Source organism: Cryptococcus depauperatus, chromosome 6, assembly GCF_001720195.1.
Source record: "Cryptococcus depauperatus CBS 7841 chromosome 6, complete sequence".
Lineage (NCBI taxonomy): Eukaryota > Fungi > Basidiomycota > Tremellomycetes > Tremellales > Cryptococcaceae > Cryptococcus > Cryptococcus depauperatus.
The window spans coordinates 79,264-96,610 of NC_089473.1; the positions used below are offsets into that span (position 1 = coordinate 79,264).

The 17,347-nt window shown below is 41.7% G+C and overlaps 7 protein-coding genes across 7 annotated transcripts; 4 read left to right on the plus strand and 3 right to left on the minus strand.

Moving 5' to 3' along the window:
* Positions 1-1,124: 1,124 nt before the first annotated feature.
* Positions 1,125-2,471, plus strand: L203_104764 (uncharacterized protein; the record flags this gene model as incomplete). The annotated part of the gene is made up of 3 exons (XM_066214142.1): positions 1,125-1,179; positions 1,232-1,349; positions 1,406-2,471. 3 exons carry the CDS (start codon positions 1,125-1,127, stop codon positions 2,469-2,471), a joined length of 1,239 nt encoding a protein of 412 aa, XP_066070239.1.
* Positions 2,472-4,424: 1,953 nt separating this feature from the next.
* L203_104765 (40S ribosomal protein S30) lies at positions 4,425-5,102 on the minus strand (the record flags this gene model as incomplete). Its single annotated transcript, XM_066214143.1, has 4 exons — positions 4,425-4,455; positions 4,687-4,753; positions 4,943-4,994; positions 5,052-5,102. 4 exons carry the CDS (start codon positions 5,100-5,102, stop codon positions 4,425-4,427), a joined length of 201 nt encoding a protein of 66 aa, XP_066070240.1.
* Positions 5,103-5,341: 239 nt separating this feature from the next.
* Positions 5,342-6,381, plus strand: L203_104766 (uncharacterized protein; the record flags this gene model as incomplete). The annotated part of the gene is made up of 3 exons (XM_066214144.1): positions 5,342-5,489; positions 5,540-5,983; positions 6,038-6,381. The coding sequence occupies 3 exons, from the start codon at positions 5,342-5,344 to the stop codon at positions 6,379-6,381; spliced, it is 936 nt and encodes a 311-aa protein (XP_066070241.1).
* A 646-nt stretch (positions 6,382-7,027) lies between these two features.
* Positions 7,028-7,788, minus strand: L203_104767 (uncharacterized protein; the record flags this gene model as incomplete). The annotated part of the gene is made up of 5 exons (XM_066214145.1): positions 7,028-7,106; positions 7,243-7,321; positions 7,389-7,413; positions 7,464-7,505; positions 7,672-7,788. The coding sequence occupies 5 exons, from the start codon at positions 7,786-7,788 to the stop codon at positions 7,028-7,030; spliced, it is 342 nt and encodes a 113-aa protein (XP_066070242.1).
* A 2,317-nt stretch (positions 7,789-10,105) lies between these two features.
* L203_104768 (uncharacterized protein) lies at positions 10,106-11,636 on the minus strand (the record flags this gene model as incomplete). The annotated part of the gene is made up of 4 exons (XM_066214146.1): positions 10,106-10,821; positions 10,865-10,937; positions 10,983-11,350; positions 11,399-11,636. The coding sequence occupies 4 exons, from the start codon at positions 11,634-11,636 to the stop codon at positions 10,106-10,108; spliced, it is 1,395 nt and encodes a 464-aa protein (XP_066070243.1).
* Positions 11,637-12,994: 1,358 nt separating this feature from the next.
* L203_104769 (uncharacterized protein) lies at positions 12,995-13,951 on the plus strand (the record flags this gene model as incomplete). The annotated part of the gene is made up of 5 exons (XM_066214147.1): positions 12,995-12,997; positions 13,185-13,205; positions 13,484-13,577; positions 13,630-13,856; positions 13,916-13,951. The coding sequence occupies 5 exons, from the start codon at positions 12,995-12,997 to the stop codon at positions 13,949-13,951; spliced, it is 381 nt and encodes a 126-aa protein (XP_066070244.1).
* A 1,719-nt stretch (positions 13,952-15,670) lies between these two features.
* L203_104770 (UDP-glucose 4-epimerase GalE) lies at positions 15,671-16,980 on the plus strand (the record flags this gene model as incomplete). The annotated part of the gene is made up of 4 exons (XM_066214148.1): positions 15,671-15,700; positions 15,750-15,907; positions 15,968-16,774; positions 16,833-16,980. 4 exons carry the CDS (start codon positions 15,671-15,673, stop codon positions 16,978-16,980), a joined length of 1,143 nt encoding a protein of 380 aa, XP_066070245.1.
* Between the last annotated feature and the right edge of the window lie 367 nt (positions 16,981-17,347).

Sequence of the window (17,347 nt, forward strand, 5' to 3'; positions counted from 1 at the left end):
TTCGTGCTATTTCCCTTTTTATACTACTAATCTGCATACTTTGAAGAAATTTCTAGGCCTCTGTTTCTCTCCACAACGCAATTTTCTTATCATTGTTCATGACTTTCTAACAAAATTTTATTCCTATATAACAGGTGTATTCATTTGATGCCAAGATCAGTTGAGAGAATTCCGGGGAAGATAGGTCATATGTTACTGTATTTACTCTTTCATCCGTGAATAAAAAAAATGTTTTTCTAAAAATTCCATGTTAAACTCAAAGACAAGCAGGCCTCAAGATTGAGTGGTCAACGACCAGACTCCTACCTTGTCTCTTGAGTTAGTTCATAAACCAGCAAGCCAGTACGAAGCCACCGCATACCTCACCTAAACTCTGATATGCCAATTGTAGGACATTTTATTCACCCTCCCTGCAAAGTCGGGCCGAGTAGCAACCATAGGCATATCAGTCTTCATATTATAAACTTAAATCAATTGACTTTTCCTCAACTTCCTTGCTATCTTTGACAGCTTTGAAACTGTAGCTCGATTGAAAACAACGTTATTCCTATTGTACCCAGGTCTCAATATAAGTTGAACCATAAGTTCCTTTAAAAAGCCGTCACTGTTGGGTATGATGGACTTGGACCATGTGTCTAAACCGGTTGCCATATAGCTCATTATACCTCTGCATATACACCGCGACTCAAGCAGCATCGCCATCCAATCCTTCCAACGAGTTGTTGTAGGTAAATGCCAGAAGGAGTTGCAGGCGCTATCCCAAATGTATTGTGGCTGTATGTCCTTGGCATGAATGTCGCTCCAGCCTGAATGTATGGCCAATTACAGCTAATTAAGAGTGGATATAGGACATACAGTCCTATCGACAGCACCGAAATGATTAATAACCAAGCATGAATAGATGTAGAAATAACTTGTTTATAAAAGAAAATCAAAAAGAATTTCTATTAGTTGTCACTTTGCACCACGCTCTCGGTTATATCTTTCCATCTCCGAATACATTTTGTCCAATGCGCAAATTTGGTTCCATTGTTGTCTATCTTTTACATCTCATCTTTTTATTCATTTCCTTTCGAAAATAAGATATCTTTCATAGACGCTCATACAGAAGCTCATCCACTACAATGGAAGCTCGTAATCAGCGCATGCTCGAGGAGCTTCTCAAGCTTCCAGGAAATGGTCAATTTGCCTAATTTTCTCTCTAAGTCCATAGCTGACGTAGCACGTCTAGATAAATGTGCCGACTGCCATGCCTCAGCTCCAAGGTGGGCAAGCGTCAACCTTGGGGTATTTCTCTGTGTTGGTTGTGCCTCTGTACATCGCAAGTTGGGTACACACAAGAGTCGAGTGTAGGTTTCACAAGGCAAATCATACGACACCTTTGTAGCTGACGTTGTCTTGATAGGAAATCTGTGACTTTGGACACTTGGTCGCGAGATCAAATCGCAGCCATCAGAAATATTGGAAACACAGCCTCAAATCTAATCTATAACCCAAATGAGTCGTTACATCCTCCTCCACCTTCCTATGGGCACGACGAGCGTGACTCCGAGATTGAAAAGTATATTCGGCGTAAATATGAACAAGGCGCTTTCAAGAATGGAACTGCCGCACGTTTAGACGGACGAGTTGAACCAACAAGCTTGAATAGAGCGAGGGAAAGAGATGGAAGACTACCCTTTGGTGCGAACGGAGGACATCTTGGACTCGGAAAGGAAAACAGACGGAATCCTGAATTGAACAATATCCTGGTTTCTAGGGAGAAAAAAGAGCGTGATCTCCCTCCAATTCCTGTCAGTTCCAGTGCCGAGTCAGCTCATAGAGCTCCTCCTAGGGCCAGGCCCGTTCGTTCGCCGTCGAATCAAGATATTGTTTCGCTTGGATCGATCAGGAATGAGAGTGAAGGTGTCTCTGCACAAGCACAACAGCCCAAGGTCCAGGAAGCCAATCTAATCGACATGTCTGTTGGTCAATCATCTACCCTTCCATTACAAGTTGACATGTCCGGCGCTTCCTCCTCTTTCTTCACTGCCCAATCTCAAATTCAGCAAAACCAATTCTTGAACGCCCAGCCTACTTCCTGGGGGACAGGACCTAATGTTTCTCCTTACAATGGCATGATGAGTTACTCTTATCAGCCTCAGATGAACGGAATGAATCAGAATGGATTGTACTCCCAATATCAACTCGGTCAATCCGTCTCTCCACAATCGGCTTTATTACACATGTCCAGTTCTCCGTCTTTTGTACAAGTGCCTTCCCCTTCGTTCCAATACCAGCCTGCTCCTTTTCAACAGCCTAATTGTCCGCCTCAGCAGATGCAACACCAATCACAATATGAACAGTTTCAACGAGGTATAGGTCAATTCAACGGACAAACAAACCAGGTAGGTATGGGAATGACTATGACTGGGGCGGGTATAGGTCAACCAGGCTCCAATTATGGCTACCAAGCCAACGGTCACATGTGACCTTGTTTCATCTGGCATAAGAACTCAAACAAGAAAGTTTAGAGTGAAATAGAAGGAAGGTTACGATCTGTTATATGATACAACGGCATGCTGTACACTATACAACAATCCACGAATTTTGGACGACAAGCATTCGTACATACCTTCACTCTAGTGTGCTTGTGGAGCCTATGCGGATACGTGGCAGTTGACATTGATGATCTCAGAAATCAGAACCGTTGTTTTACATGTTTTACGTTGTATATTATATGCATATTTTTTTGTATGAGTTTTTCTCCAGTATGCCAAACAAATGGGATGAGATCATTCACAGATTGGTTTATGTCATGAAAAATACCAATAATTACCATCCACGTTCTGAACCAAAAGGTCACAATGTAATTGGAGTTGCATTATTATTTATTGCCTATACTCCCTGTCAGAACCAGTCTTCGCCTCAATGATGATTGTAGGCCCACAGTACAACAATCAGGTCTGCCAAAGGTTTGTTGAAGTCAAGTTGAAGATAAAAAATACTTCACCAAGTATAAATAGCATGTAAAAGTAGAGTAAAATAATTAGCGAAAGCTTCAAAGTAAATTCTTCTCTGTGACATGAAATTAACTAGTTACAACTCTTTTACTTTTACATACCTTACACACCATTGGACCACTTATCCCAACAAAGTCTACCTCTGAGTGGTGGCTTGATCCTGTGCCAGGTTAAAGGTGTATATGGCCACATAACAAAACTTGAACATCTTGACCAACAGAACCACATCTTTGATTGACATCTCATCGCAAAATCATCTTTGCTCCAGCCTGGCCTGTTGTTTATTCAAATCTATGTTTCCTGAATAAACCCGGTTGTTTGATACACTTTGCATCATTCAATTGAATCTTTTGAGCTTTTGATGTGATGTTGAATGTCTCTACCATCATTCCTCTTGAACTTAAAGGGGAATGTATATAGTTGGGGGTGTGCCAACGATTCGCTCTGAAACGAGTTTTGTAGATATTGTCCAGATCATTTTACTGTCAAGCATCTAGTGATGAACACAACAAAAAAATCAAAGACGCTTGATCTAACAAAAGACCCAAACAGGGTGATTGTTCCACTATGGCAGATGATAGAGAAAACCGAATCCAGACTACTTTCTTGGAATACCAGCAAAGTAATCTAGAAGATTGAAAGGTTGTAAAAGCAATCAAGTTTTATATTAACCGTATCAGAGATTGTAGTGAGGGCAACAAGATGTCAAAATTCCTTGGACCAGATTAAGAAAAAATCGAGCCTTATAAAACCAAAGAACTTTTAGGTAAATTCATGGGTTGTATATTGACTGCCATTGAAAATGAATTAGCGGAGTTCAAAAAAAAAAAAGACTCAGCCAACGCCACAACTTCTTGATGCCTAATCAGTATGGGATAGTAAACAGAGCTCAAGTAAAAGACATAAATCCTTTTATAGGAAATGTAGGGGGACGACATATGCAGAAGACGAGGATGCGGATATATTTGGTCATACAGGCTTGGATCTTGATAAGTATCTTGAAACGTGGCTTGTTAATGTGTCGATTCGATGAACGGATGAGGGTATGATATTGAGATAGGTGAGCTGAAAAGGGTGGACGATAACCATAACAAGACTCATACCATACCACATGTTTTTTCAAGGTAGACTTTGCGAGCAAGCAAAGTCGTATTTCAAGACGGTGAACTGTGAGTCTATCTTCATTACTTGAACTTCCACAGACATCCAACTGTCCTTGATTGTACAGTGGAAGATATATGGTTGAATTTTGAGCAAATTGGGTGAATAAAAGTTCTTGTGTACCGGTGTAACAGAGGCGCTGCTCAATCGGGTTCCAATATGCTTGCTCCTCACATCCGCTTGAGCAAGAATGGCGACGGATATAGTGCAATCACGAAGTAAAATGATACATCCAATCCAAAAGATCTAGTGATGCTTCTCTTAACCGGACTTTCCGACGGGCTGCTGGTTCCTGTTAAAAACAAAAGTCAGACACTTTGATTCCATATGGTTTGTTCTAAATAACGAAAAGAAAGAAACGAAATCAGATAGGAGCGAAAGACTAATTTCTAGATTTGCGTCGTTCATGCTTGAATCAGAGTGAACTATGCTTGATTTGTGTATCATCATTGCACGCCATAATGCGAGCTGTGATGGGCGCGATGTGGATGCAGAGGGAAAATCAAATTGAATAAACACTTACATCCTTCGTTTGCCACCAGGAGCAACAGTAACGTTAACGAATCGCCTGGTATATTGCAACCTCTTCACTGTAGAATTGCAATTGAATTAGTTCCCAATTTCCAGTCGTCCAAGTCCTTTTTACCGCCACGCCAGTGCCGGTTGTCCAGAAGCCATTGATATTGCTCTCCTCAAAGCATTTCAAACTTGATCTTCTGCTCCGCTTTGCTGCTTGCTGTTGTGATACTGGCGTGGCGCCTTGGCAGATATCTACTCACTGGCTCGTCCTTTGGGCTGCTTCTTCTTCTCCTGAGGCTCAACCTTGGGGGTCTATACATTTATCATCAGATATGCTCTGTGCAACACACAACCAATGCCAGAACTCACTTGAGACTTGACTTTACCTGCACGAGCGAGGGAACCGTGGACCTTACCCATTTTGAAATATTTGATGGCTAAGAAAAGAGAATTTGACGAAATTGCAGCAAAAGCAAAATCGGCAACAGGGCAGGTAGGAGGGAATTTGGTGCGGCTTTTCGGAATCTTTTTTGAATCACAGGATGTGGCACTTGCCAAAGGGGTTTATGATTATCGTGTTTTTGGGATCAAAATCTTTTTTTATCTCCCTCAATATATGTATTCTTTTATGCATGCCATGAAAACAGCCATTTTTCGACATGGAACCTCGGCCAGAAGAGACAGAAACTGCCCCCATACAGATGGCTTTTCTCGGGCCACCAGGTACTTATGGTGAACAGGCAGCTCAGGCTTTCGCCTCGGCATACCATTATCCCATCGACCTAGTGCCGTGTTCCACTATTACTGGTATTGTTTTGATTTCTATCTTTGTTCCTCGCAAAACTGAAAAGTTATAGATGTGTACAATCACTCCGCACCTCTAATAGCCTTACCTCTCGAGAATACGCTCCAGGGAAGTGTACTAGAGACTCTTGACTCTTTGCTCTCCGTCTTGAACTCTACTTCAGTTGCGAGCCCATCAGACAGGACTCCCCAACGCTCAATTATCAAGGATCTGGTCTTACCGATACGGCACTGTCTAGTTGGTCTGAAGGGCACTATAATGTCTCATATCGCTTTTGTCAGGAGCCACGAACAAGCTTTAGGACAATCTGCTCACTTTCTGAGAAAGTATTTGCCAAATGCAAAGCTCGAAAAGTGGTCATCAACGGCTGGTGCTGCTGTCAGTCTGTTACAGAAGGATTCCGAACAGACAGGAGCCGCTATTTGTTCAAAAGCTGTTGTGAGCTTGTATCCGAATGAGCTTGAAGTCTTATGTGAAGGAACTCAGTATGGAACTGGTGAGTTTGATTCCGGCTGTTTTGTGGGATCTATGTTATATTGAATTAATACAGAAAATTATACCCGATTCTTGCTCTTGGCAGCCAACTCATGGCTACCTTCGCCGCATATCATTCAACCTACAAACGGATTGGCAGAATATTCGGCGTTCTATGCTATTTCATCCCCTTCTCTTTCACCCTTTCTCTCAACCACCTCATGGAGAATGAAGACGATTCATTCACGGCCTGCTGCCGAAGGAATTTCATATGCCAATGACAAATTTCCAAAATGGTATCTGGTTGAAACCTTGGAGATGGGCGCTGGTAGACAAATGGAGACACAATACGGTAAAGAGAGTAATGAAGTATTAGTGCTGGGAAGAGTGAGGCAGGAAGTCGAGAATAAATATTTGTAGTCATCAATGCCAACTATAGAAGCGCTCTGTTACATAACATGACTGATTCATATCCTTATTTTATCAATGTCAATGAGAGGTTCTGAACGGATTATGTACATTGCTATTTGTGCAAATGAAAGATGTGTAGAAAAATACAAAAACAAAAGGTCATTGATAAATCTCAATTGATCAAGTTACTAGTAGACAATTGATGTGATTAGATAGACGTTATCTGATAATACAAACAATTAGATAATTGGCACTTGAATTGCCCACCATCATTAGTATCAATCACCGTCTGATTGGAGCATATCACATGGTGTGCAGGCATATGTATGCCTTAACTTGGGTTACAATAAAAATTATCCCGTGCTTGGATCCACAGTATATAAGTTGAGGCAAAAACTGCTTGCTCAAATACCAACTGTTGTAATGTCTTGTTTATAAAGCTTATCGTGACCAGATCATGACCATTGCTTCACCTAAAATATCATATTCTCCAATAGTCGCTACCAACGAGATGACAATTGACTCTTGATCTCTCTCTCACTGCTGCTGCATCGCTCTCAAGTGTTGATGGAAAAGATGGTTATAAGCCACCATGCCTTGAGAAAAAGTCATGCTGAAATGATACATCTCTCGTCCCTTGCCCCTGAGAGATAATCTACTTCCTACCAGCAGTCTTCTCCTTGAGCATCCTCTTGACAATGGTGGCCTCCTCAATCAAGAAAGCTCGGGTGACCCTGTTGCGATGAAGATAATAATCATTTGATATCCAATAGCAGAAAGATCGTATGTGTAAAAGTACGGATTGATGGATAGATACGTCGATATCCTGTGATTAGCCCAGTTTTTTGTTCAAATAGTTACGAATCCTACCTCTGCTTGACGCAAGGAGCACAGACAGAGCCACCGTAAGCCCGGTTGACAGTCTTTTGGCGCTTGGAAAGAGTAGCGTCTGCAATTTCGACGTCAGCCTTCTATTCTGTCCACAATTTTGCGTTGTTTATGAATATTTCACCAACATTGACGGGGTCGCAGAACGGGAATCTAAAAAAAGATAAGCATCGGAGGAGCGAGAAACAGAGCGATACACGTACACCAGGAAGAGCGAGACCACAGTCACCACATTTAGGAGCAGACTATACATGATGTTTAATCAGCATTTCTCTATTTTCAGCTTCTGAATTTGCATGGTCCTCCCTCAATGCCCAAACCTTGCATGTGCTGATAATATTCTAACCTCCGCATAACAGTTCATAACCTCCTCTCTGATTGAAATATCGCGAATAGTTGTTCAAAACTCACAGCAATTTTCTTGAGGTGGTGAACAACCAATTTGCCGCCAGGTGTCTTTACAACTCTCCTCCTGTTTGAGGTAGTGTTGTAAGGCTGACGCTTGCGAAGAGTGACTCGCTGGGCCATTTTTGCGGATAGTAACGAGACTTGAGGGTTAAGTCGGCAGGCGTTTTAACAATTGAAGGTTTTACAACCGTGGCGACCGGAGGCAGGGGCAGCGGAACCAAAAATCGGTCTTATAGAAGGTTGGATCATCGGCGATTAAAAGAAGTTTACTTAGAGCCGATAGATACTTCTGTTCCTTAAAAATCAAGTTTTGATGCGATTATAATCATAAGCGATATCGTTTTTGCCGAAGCAGATGTCTATGTTGATCTGCATAAAATGTATTGTAAATGGTGTTATAAACTACATCCAAGCATAGTAGGGATATGAATTCAACAAAATAAAAGAACTGGTTTCAATCATCGTTTGTTTGCTGTGATTTAGTTGACGCATATAGCCTTTGCTCATCTATTACAGAGTGTGATAGTGTCACAATTGGGGTGTTCTGGGGGGCTTCCTTGGGACGACTTATAATAAGTAACTCTTAAGACAGCTAATTAATATTCATTCCCTAGAGAATCTATGGAATGAATCTACTCTTTATATATCATTATCCTTCAACCATCCAATATAGGTGAGTCACCATCTTCAACAGGATACACGAGTTGAGTGTCCTGACAGATAGGGATATCGAGAACAACATGCTGAGTGCCAAGGAAATGTATCGAGGACAATGTTTTGGAGAAACATTATTATATATACTCCGTATCACACATGATTTACATCCCTAAAGCTGCAGTTAGTTTACATATATATAGACATATTCTTCCCTCTGGTTCTCATTACCGCTTTGCGCAGGCTAAAGAGTAACCAGTCTCGGTTTAGTCCATCACAATATGGGATGCCTTAATTTATTCAACTTTCCCTTATGATAGCATTCAATGTTGGACATCACTCAATACCCTTCACACGCTCACAAAATTATTACAATGCTACTTAGGCTTCTCTATTGAGCGCCATGAAATATACATGGCCTCCGTGTACTGCACCACTCTTGTATATCTGTCAAAATCATTTTGTATCATCTCTGCGATATGTCAAAGAGCCATAAGTTATTTCGAGCTGGAGATCTATTGTGCCTATGAAATCTTTAAGCCACTCTTATTTAATTAGCAGAAGGTTTATACTCATGCTTTATCCATAACGTGTCCGATGGATTAAGGACGAAAAATCCAAGCAACAAAAATATGTATAGATTTCCGCTTATGTGTCGGGGTCATGGCAGAGAAATGTCAGAAGAGCTGAGGACAACAGGTATGGGCGGTAAATGGATACGGTTGAAGCAACCTGGATGTAGCAGAGACGAGCCAAACCGGAGTAGATATAAGGAAGAACCTACTGTTGATAGCTCCCTAGAGAATGAATCTTGATGGCTGTCTTCTTGTTTTTCAGACAGATACATCTTGTCCCAGTATCTCTCGTCCCAAGGCCTTCCGTCCAAAGCCCGGGAATCCATTCTATTCCTGACAAAGCCATAATACTGAACCATTGCAACAGCAATATAGTGAGACAATTCGACTGTACACAAAGCTGTTTAGAGACGTTGGTGAAGGCTTCATGGGTTTGACTGAAATCGGTCTTTTTCAAACTATTATGATCAGCGTCTCTAAGTCATGCTCAATAGTGGTCTTCTTTCCGACTACAATTTGCTGCAATAAATATTGTCTGTATTTAATATAAGATTGTAGAGAGAATGTAGTTTCACATGAACAATGGAGAATGAGAAGGTTTCTGGTATAGAAGGCATATTTTGCGCAAGATTATGATGAAGAATAAAAGTCTTATTCGAAGAAATCAATGTGGAAAATAAAATTAAAAATTACAAAAAAAATCATGGTCTCGTCCCGGGATTGAACCGAGGACCACCCCCAAAGCTCTGAAGCGAGAGAACGCCAGAACCCTAAGAGGGCATGCTACCACTGCACCAACGAAACGGCTATGCCACCGACGACCAGTTATTGCAATAATGTTAGCAAAGTGTTATATATGTAACTATAAAGGTAAGATAAAATGAATTCTTTATATCAGTCTACCTCTCTGGGCGTCAATCGTGAAAGCCAAAAATCAACCCTGAATGCTTAATAATCTCTACAGTGTACTAACACCTCTCATTACCAACGCATCAGGCTTATAGAAATGCAATTATCAACATTTTTCGGGATACAAATTAGATGCTCAACTTGGCCAAGATGATGGTCCTTACAAGTTAATTCTACTGACAGAACATACATTACAGATCAGTACTTTTTTGTTGCACAGAAATATCTATAAGCTGACGCATAAAAGCCTTTGCAGCTTCTAACAATGTATATATCAACAGGAGGAATCAGTAAAGTGTCTACATTCTCCATACTAAACTGACGCCCTCATCGCCTGCACTGATTACGACTTTCCCTCCTTCAACAGGCGCAACTGTGACACCGTTGACAACACCCGTATGCCCCACATGCTTATCTACGAGATCTCCCGTCCTGATATCCCATGTCTTTAAGGTACCATCGGCTGACGCTGTGGTTACAAGGTGGAGCTGGGGGTAAGGATGAGCGACAAGAGCGGTAATAGGCTCATCATGTTGAAATTGGGCCCGCATTCGGCCAGTAGCAACGTCCCAGACGAATGATCTACCATCTGTTGCGCCGCTAACAAGAACCACGCCCTTGTTGCCTCCTGCAGCACCATTAAGCAAGTCTACAAAGGCAAGAGCTTCTATACTCTCGCCCTCAGCATGCCCCGTAAATTTGGTTGCTAATGTGTCTCCTTTTGTCAAGTTGACTAATTTCACTTGTCCACCACTTGAGCCGACCGCAGCGATTTGGCCATTGGGAGAGACAGAAAGGGCAGTTATACCATGTTGAGAAGGGTCAATTTCAGGAGAATTGCTTGAAACAAATATTGAAGATTTCCAAACAGGTGTTGTATCGCGAGGGTCCCAGAGACATAAAGTGGAATCTATCGAAGTAGTAAGGAGTTGACGACCTGTAGGAGGCGGGAACAAGCCTGAAGTACAGGACATAGTATGAGAAATTAGAACGTTGGTGATGTTACCATTGGGCACTAGTCCAAATCAGTATGGCTTTAGTACAGATGCAAGACATACAGTTCCATAACCAAACTGTGGCATCTTCACAGCCAGCAGCGATTACGTTGCCCTTTGGATGCCATTGTAACCACTAGAGTACATGAGTATGTTTGAAGAAGTCTCATAAACTACTCACTGTAATTTCAGATCCTGTCTCTAGTTCCTTGATGTTACTCCAACTTTTCCACTCGTCGACACCTACTGAAGTAGAACCGTTGATCTTTAACCTTTGCCAGATAAGAATTTTGCCATCCATACCACCAGTGGCCGCAAATTCGCCATCAAAGCTAAAGCCAACGGCCACAACAGAGTCAGTATGACCCGTCAATACAATAGGAGGAAAGGTGTCTGCAGAGAAGTCTTTTTGAGGCGATTCTGTATCTAATGGAAGTGGGCAAAAAATGAAGCCTACATCGTCTTCACCTCCAGTAATTGCAAGTGGAGGATTCGGAAAATGAGGGTGAAGAGAAATCGCGAATATTGATTGTTGCTGGTTGTGCAAAGCTATTTAATCATCAATAATAGCCAGACTTTTTGTCAAATGCGATTCACCATTGACACCCCAAGAATTATCTTCTCTTTGTATTCCCTCTTTGTCTTCCTCTTCCATCATTCCGTTATCCTGTCCAGACTCCGGCTCTCCTATTACAATTTCTACATCGTATTCCTTGTTGTCATCGTCCTCGTACATTGGGACATCACTTCCTTCTTCATCATCCTCCAGTATTTCAACGATATCTTCTTCTTCGAGCTGGGCGCCAATTGATTCCTGCTTTCCTTCGAGTGACATTTTGAAGGTTATTTCCGATGAGGTAAAAGAGATGAGACCGGCCAGAAATCACAACGAAGCCGAAAGATTTGTAAAATGTAAAAGATCAAAGTGGAGGTAGATAAACGACAATCCTGACTTCTATTATATTTCACACATATCGTCTTGGCCAAACCATACAAGGCGACATCGTCCAGCGGTTAGGACGTTCGGTTTTGAGCGCGGTTTAAGTGTGGTTTCTCTCCTCCGAAAAACCTGGGTTCGATCCCCAGTGACGCCTGTGCATTTTTTTTAATTTAAAAAACGGAAATATTTAAATATCTTTCACCTTCTATTTGCTCTTTAATCAGAAGCCTAGGAACAAACTTGACTACGTTAGCTTTTTATGCTTTTTTTTTCTGAGATGCTGCACGAACGAGTTTGTATCTCAACATAAATATGATAATGAACACAAATTGCCTCACTAAAAAAATTACTTTTGGCTATCACAATTATTCTTGTTTCCTTGGTTGCTATTTCAATCGTCATATGTCTATCATCCTAGATAGTTTTCTCCCTTGTTATTCGACCGCCGCAATGAATCTCTCTGCCTGATGTGGCACACATTCCATGGTGTGAGCAGTGATCAAAAGTTCTATAACTGGAATCCGTGTGAGACGAGTGGCCCGATACGATTATTTTGGTTATATTTTTGAATTATCAAGTTTAATGCATCGCAGATTAAGATAAAGAAAGCTCATTATCCAAGAATATCCTATATGAATATCTGAAGATTAAACTACATCATGGAGCAACTCATCAGGCTCAATTGAGCGGTCCATTGGATGCGTACAATTCCATCCAAAAAAGTCTGATACAGAAGAGATGCCGGCGGCAGGGAAATTGGCGAAACGATAGAAGTACAAGCCAAAATAGCCAAGTGATTAGAAGAGATTGAGATTAAACGAAGAAATTATAATAAGATCATATGAAATAGAAGTAAAAGCAGCATGACGAGTTATTTATACAAGATATAAGATGAATGTCATATTAGCCATGGTTGATTGATTGGTGTGCATGAATATAAAGACGTGAATAGGAAGAAGCTTATATATATCAGAGAGGCAGTTTGAATCATGTGGCTTATGGAAATGATGTTAGGGTAAATGTATGGGTGAAAAGATTGTATAGTTCGTGCAAAAAAGTCTTGAATATACAAGAGATCGTGCCTGTATTCCCCCCGTTAAAATCGGCGTTATTTCACTGTGCCACTTGGCGGAAAAATCCAAACAGTTCGGGGTTTAACAATTTGGTTCCGTTCTAAGCCGACCGATGGGATTGAACCAAAATCAACGAAAGCCCTTTCCCTCAACCGTCAAAATTTAAAAACTGAGGTCAAGATGGTGAGTTTGGAAACAGCAATTATATTATGAAGCGAAACATGTGAAATGCTAGACGAGCGGTTGAAAGGACTGAGGGACAATTTGGAGACTAATTGGGGATCTGGAAGGAGAGGATTATTTTGCTTGAAATACGCCTCCTTGTCGGATGATGTCTGAACGTAGAAACGCATGCTAATTTCCCTCTCAGGCGCCCACCAAGGAACGAAAGGTTAGCAACGTCTTATCAATATGGACAGCATGTAGGAGAGCGCTATGATCATTGTCAGAGAATGTCGGAGTCGAAAGAGATGTTGGAATGAAGCAATGCGCACGAGGCTTTGTCAGACTAGCCTTGTCTGCATCGCGGATGCTGGATGTCCTGGCGTAAAATATGCGCGGTGACTTGTTTGTGGAAGCGAAAGTCGTTAGCGGATCATCATAGGAGAATGCTCTTCTACTGGTTTCGATGGATAACGAAACTGAAAACCCTTACTAACTTGCAAATAGACCCGAACCTCCCGATCTGCTCTCCACGATGTCGTTACCAGGGAGTACACCATTCACCTTCACAAGCGTGTTCATGACCTTTCCTTCAAAAAGAGTTAGTCCATACTTGCTTACAACAATTCAACATCACTGAACGACAATTGTAGAGTCCCCCAAGGCTATAAAGGAGATCATCAAGTTTGCTCAAAAGTCTATGGGCGTTAATGATGTCCGAATCTCTCCTGGTCTTAATCAGGCTGTCTGGGCTCGTGGTATCCGATCTCCCCCTCGAAGGATCAGAGTCAGACTCGAGAGAAAGAGAAACGACGACGAGGGCGCCAAAGAGAAGCTGTATGTTGTGGCCAGCGTCGTTGAGGGTGTCACTAGTTTCAAGGTGAGTGATCGTTAAGCATGGATTTAGTTGCTTGTCAGCCTTGCTCATCTATTTCATAGGGGCTTGAGACTGTTGTTGTTGAGAATGAAGAGTAAACCTCCTTCAGGAACTGGGGTTTGGGTTACACCTTTGTAGTGCAGGAGCCGTCATGACATCAATCTCTTCCTATCATTGGGTAATATGTCTCTACGTGAGCTTGAGGGCACGTGGAACAGCCGTAGTCATGAGGCTATTAATTTTAAGGGGTAAAAGACTAAGATATAGCATCTTTTGTTATCAACAAGCGATCAATTCATACTGTGAACCGCCTTGTTGTGATGAGGAGCTGTCTATTGCTCTTTTCACCAATTGACATCAAGACACAGACACGCTTACCTTGGCTATTTATTTCCTCTTTTCAGGAGCATAAGACTATCGGCCAGAATTTCAAGTAGATCTGAAGGTCAAACACCAGCTGGAGCTCAACAACCCAGCACTGTGTGAAAACGGTTCAACATACTAATGGAATCTCACTGCACACATTGGTGCAAAATGGTCGAATTCTTATCAATTCTATGTGATATCAGTTGTTATCAAATTCAACTAACTTGATTTAAAACTCTGACTTCAAATATCATTGCATGATACTCTTTCATTCTTGGGGCGATGTGACACGGTTGGTCGAGAGTAACTGAATATTTTAGCGATTTTTGGCTAAGCAACAGGAGATATCTACATAAGCAGATATGAATATGCTCAACTTTGTTTTCTGATGAATAGAGGTATTTCACTTTGGTACTCTAGTATGTATCCCTTTCCCTCATCTAACGAATATGCTTGTCTTAGGCAAGTACTGTTTTATAAGCTAGCAGCCGAATCATTGCTGACATTTACATAGTGAAAAGATAACATTTGAAACGATGAATGGTACTCGTTAAATGGCAATCGTCTCCCATGGCAGGAGAAAAGACTGTCATTCATTATCTTCTATGCTTTGTTTCATCCTTGTCGGCTTGTAATTTTTTTTCCAAACTTCATATAGTCTAAGCGCGACCTCGTCTGAGATGTAGTGAAGACGTTTTCAACAGTCCACAAGAACCTTCATTGAGGTTGAGGCACAGGAATGGCCAATGACGGATGTTTTCTCGTCGTTGGGCATCTATGGATCGAAGAACTGGGTACAATTATGTGAAGACAAGGCACCTTCAGAATGACTTGCCTCTTTGTATGTTTTCTCGTCGTTGGGCATCTATGGATCGAAGAACTGGGTACAATTATGTGAAGACAAGGCACCTTCAGAATGACTTGCCTCTTTGTATGTTCTCGTCAATTGATGACATGCAAAACTGAATACTAACCGTTAGTAACTTGAAGTGGTGCTGAACATCAATGATACAGCTCGTTGAGTGGGATGTATCCTAGGGAAGTAACATGATGTAGCCAGCTCTGGGATATAGGAAGAAAGCAACCCTCTTCTCAAAGCATATCCTTGTAATTCATAGTGACCAGCCGGATACGTTCGCTACTAGGCCTAAATTAGAAAGTGTAGAAAATAATTTCCAAGTCTTCAGTCCATAATCAGAACCTCTTCCACAGCTATTGTTTCTTCAAGCATTCAGGATTTCAGGTATTTAAAATACAGTCGTCAACAAGCTCATATAATTATATATTGAAGATGAATTTTGTCCACAGCCACTTTCGGATTTTTCCACCAAGGCAAAAAAAGTAAATAAATAGACTTCTTTCCGGCCCGGACCTCCACCATTACCAGTAAAATCATTCTACTTTTATATCTCTTTTCTTCGTTTCTTTTTCATTTCATCTCCATCCCAATCATGGCATCTGACAGTACAAATAAGCTCAAAGTATGTATTCCATCATTTTCGTTCAAGCAATATACTAATCTGATTTTAGCGCGTTATTGTAACAGGCGGGTTGGGCTACATTGGCTCCCATGTCGTGGTATCTTTGCTTTTGACCGGCAGATATCAACCCATTGTCATAGATAATTGTCACAATGCGTATCCAGAGGCTTTGAGGAGGTGTATAGAGATTGCCCAGGAAGAACTTGGGTTAGTCAATTGCGGAGCTTTTTCGCCATTTTCTTGCTAATGTCACCATCAATCACTCAGACCAGACGCACCTCAGCCAATCTTGCATAACGCCGACCTTCGCGATCCCTCTACCATCGACAGCGTCTTTGATGCTTATGCAAACCAAGGAGGAATTTGGGCAGTTATTCACCTCGCAGCTCTCAAGGCGGTCGGCGAGAGCTCTGAAATCCCCCTAGCATACTACCGCGTCAATGTTGCCGGTTCTATATCACTCTTCGAATCTATGGCTAAATACAATACCGCCAACCTTGTGTTCTCCTCATCTGCCACAGTATATGGTGCCCCCAAAACTATCCCAATTCCTGAAACATCTCCTCTTGCGCCAGAGTCAGTCTATGGTCGTACCAAAGCTGTGGTTGAGGACATTATCCATGACTTAACCAAGGTACCCCCTAAAGATGGCAAAGAACAATTGAGAGCAGTGAGCGTAAGATACTTCAACCCTGCTGGTGCTCATCATTCTGGAAAACTCGGAGAAGAACCTCGTGGTAAACCTGGAAATCTTTTGCCTCTTCTTGCTCAAATAGCTGTCGGTAGAGAAAAGTCGCAACTCAAAATTTTTGGAACAGATTTCCCTACTCCGGACGGGACATGCGTTCGAGATTATCTTCACATTATGGACCTTGCGGATGGTCATGTTCTCGCGCTCGACGCTCTTGCCACACCGTCTTCGCAGCCCAACATCTTTTCTAATATTGACCCAAAGGACGGATATTTCAGAGCCTACAATCTGGGTAAAGGCAAGGGAATGAGTGTGCTAAACATGATTGAAGCAATGAGAAAGGCTACTGGCTTTGACTACCAGTACGAGATTATAGGTAAAAGGTACGTTACAGTTTATCTTCGAGCTCTCGACTATGTTTAGAACTCACTCTGTGCGCAGAACCGGAGATGTGCCCGACCTTACTGCAGACCCTACTCTTGCCCAAAAAGAACTTGGTTTTCTTGCAAAGGCCGACCTTGGCACAATGTGCCGCGATCTTTGGAACTTTCAGACAAAAAATCCCAACGGCTATAATTCTTCTGCTTAATGCTTCTTACTATTCAGCTTTGCCTAGAATATGTCTTTTTGGTGTGGATAAATACATGGGGAGAACTGGGTATGGTTGTGTATAGTACCAAGAGTGTAGGAGGTGAGTTTTAATTGATAAGTGACGGTGTAGATGGATAAGGATAGATGCTTTTCTACAACTCTTTTGGCCGTCATTTCTTGCATCTTATCTCTTCGGCTTTTTCTGCCATCTTTATATTGACTTGGTTTTGAAGGGAATCTGAAGGGGAGTATACCTAGAAAGATTGGGGACTATCAGATACTCGTACATTAGGTCAATTAGTTTTAGCCATTTTGATATGCATAGCTTGTCCTAGTTTACAGCAAGCATAGTAAATTATTTATAT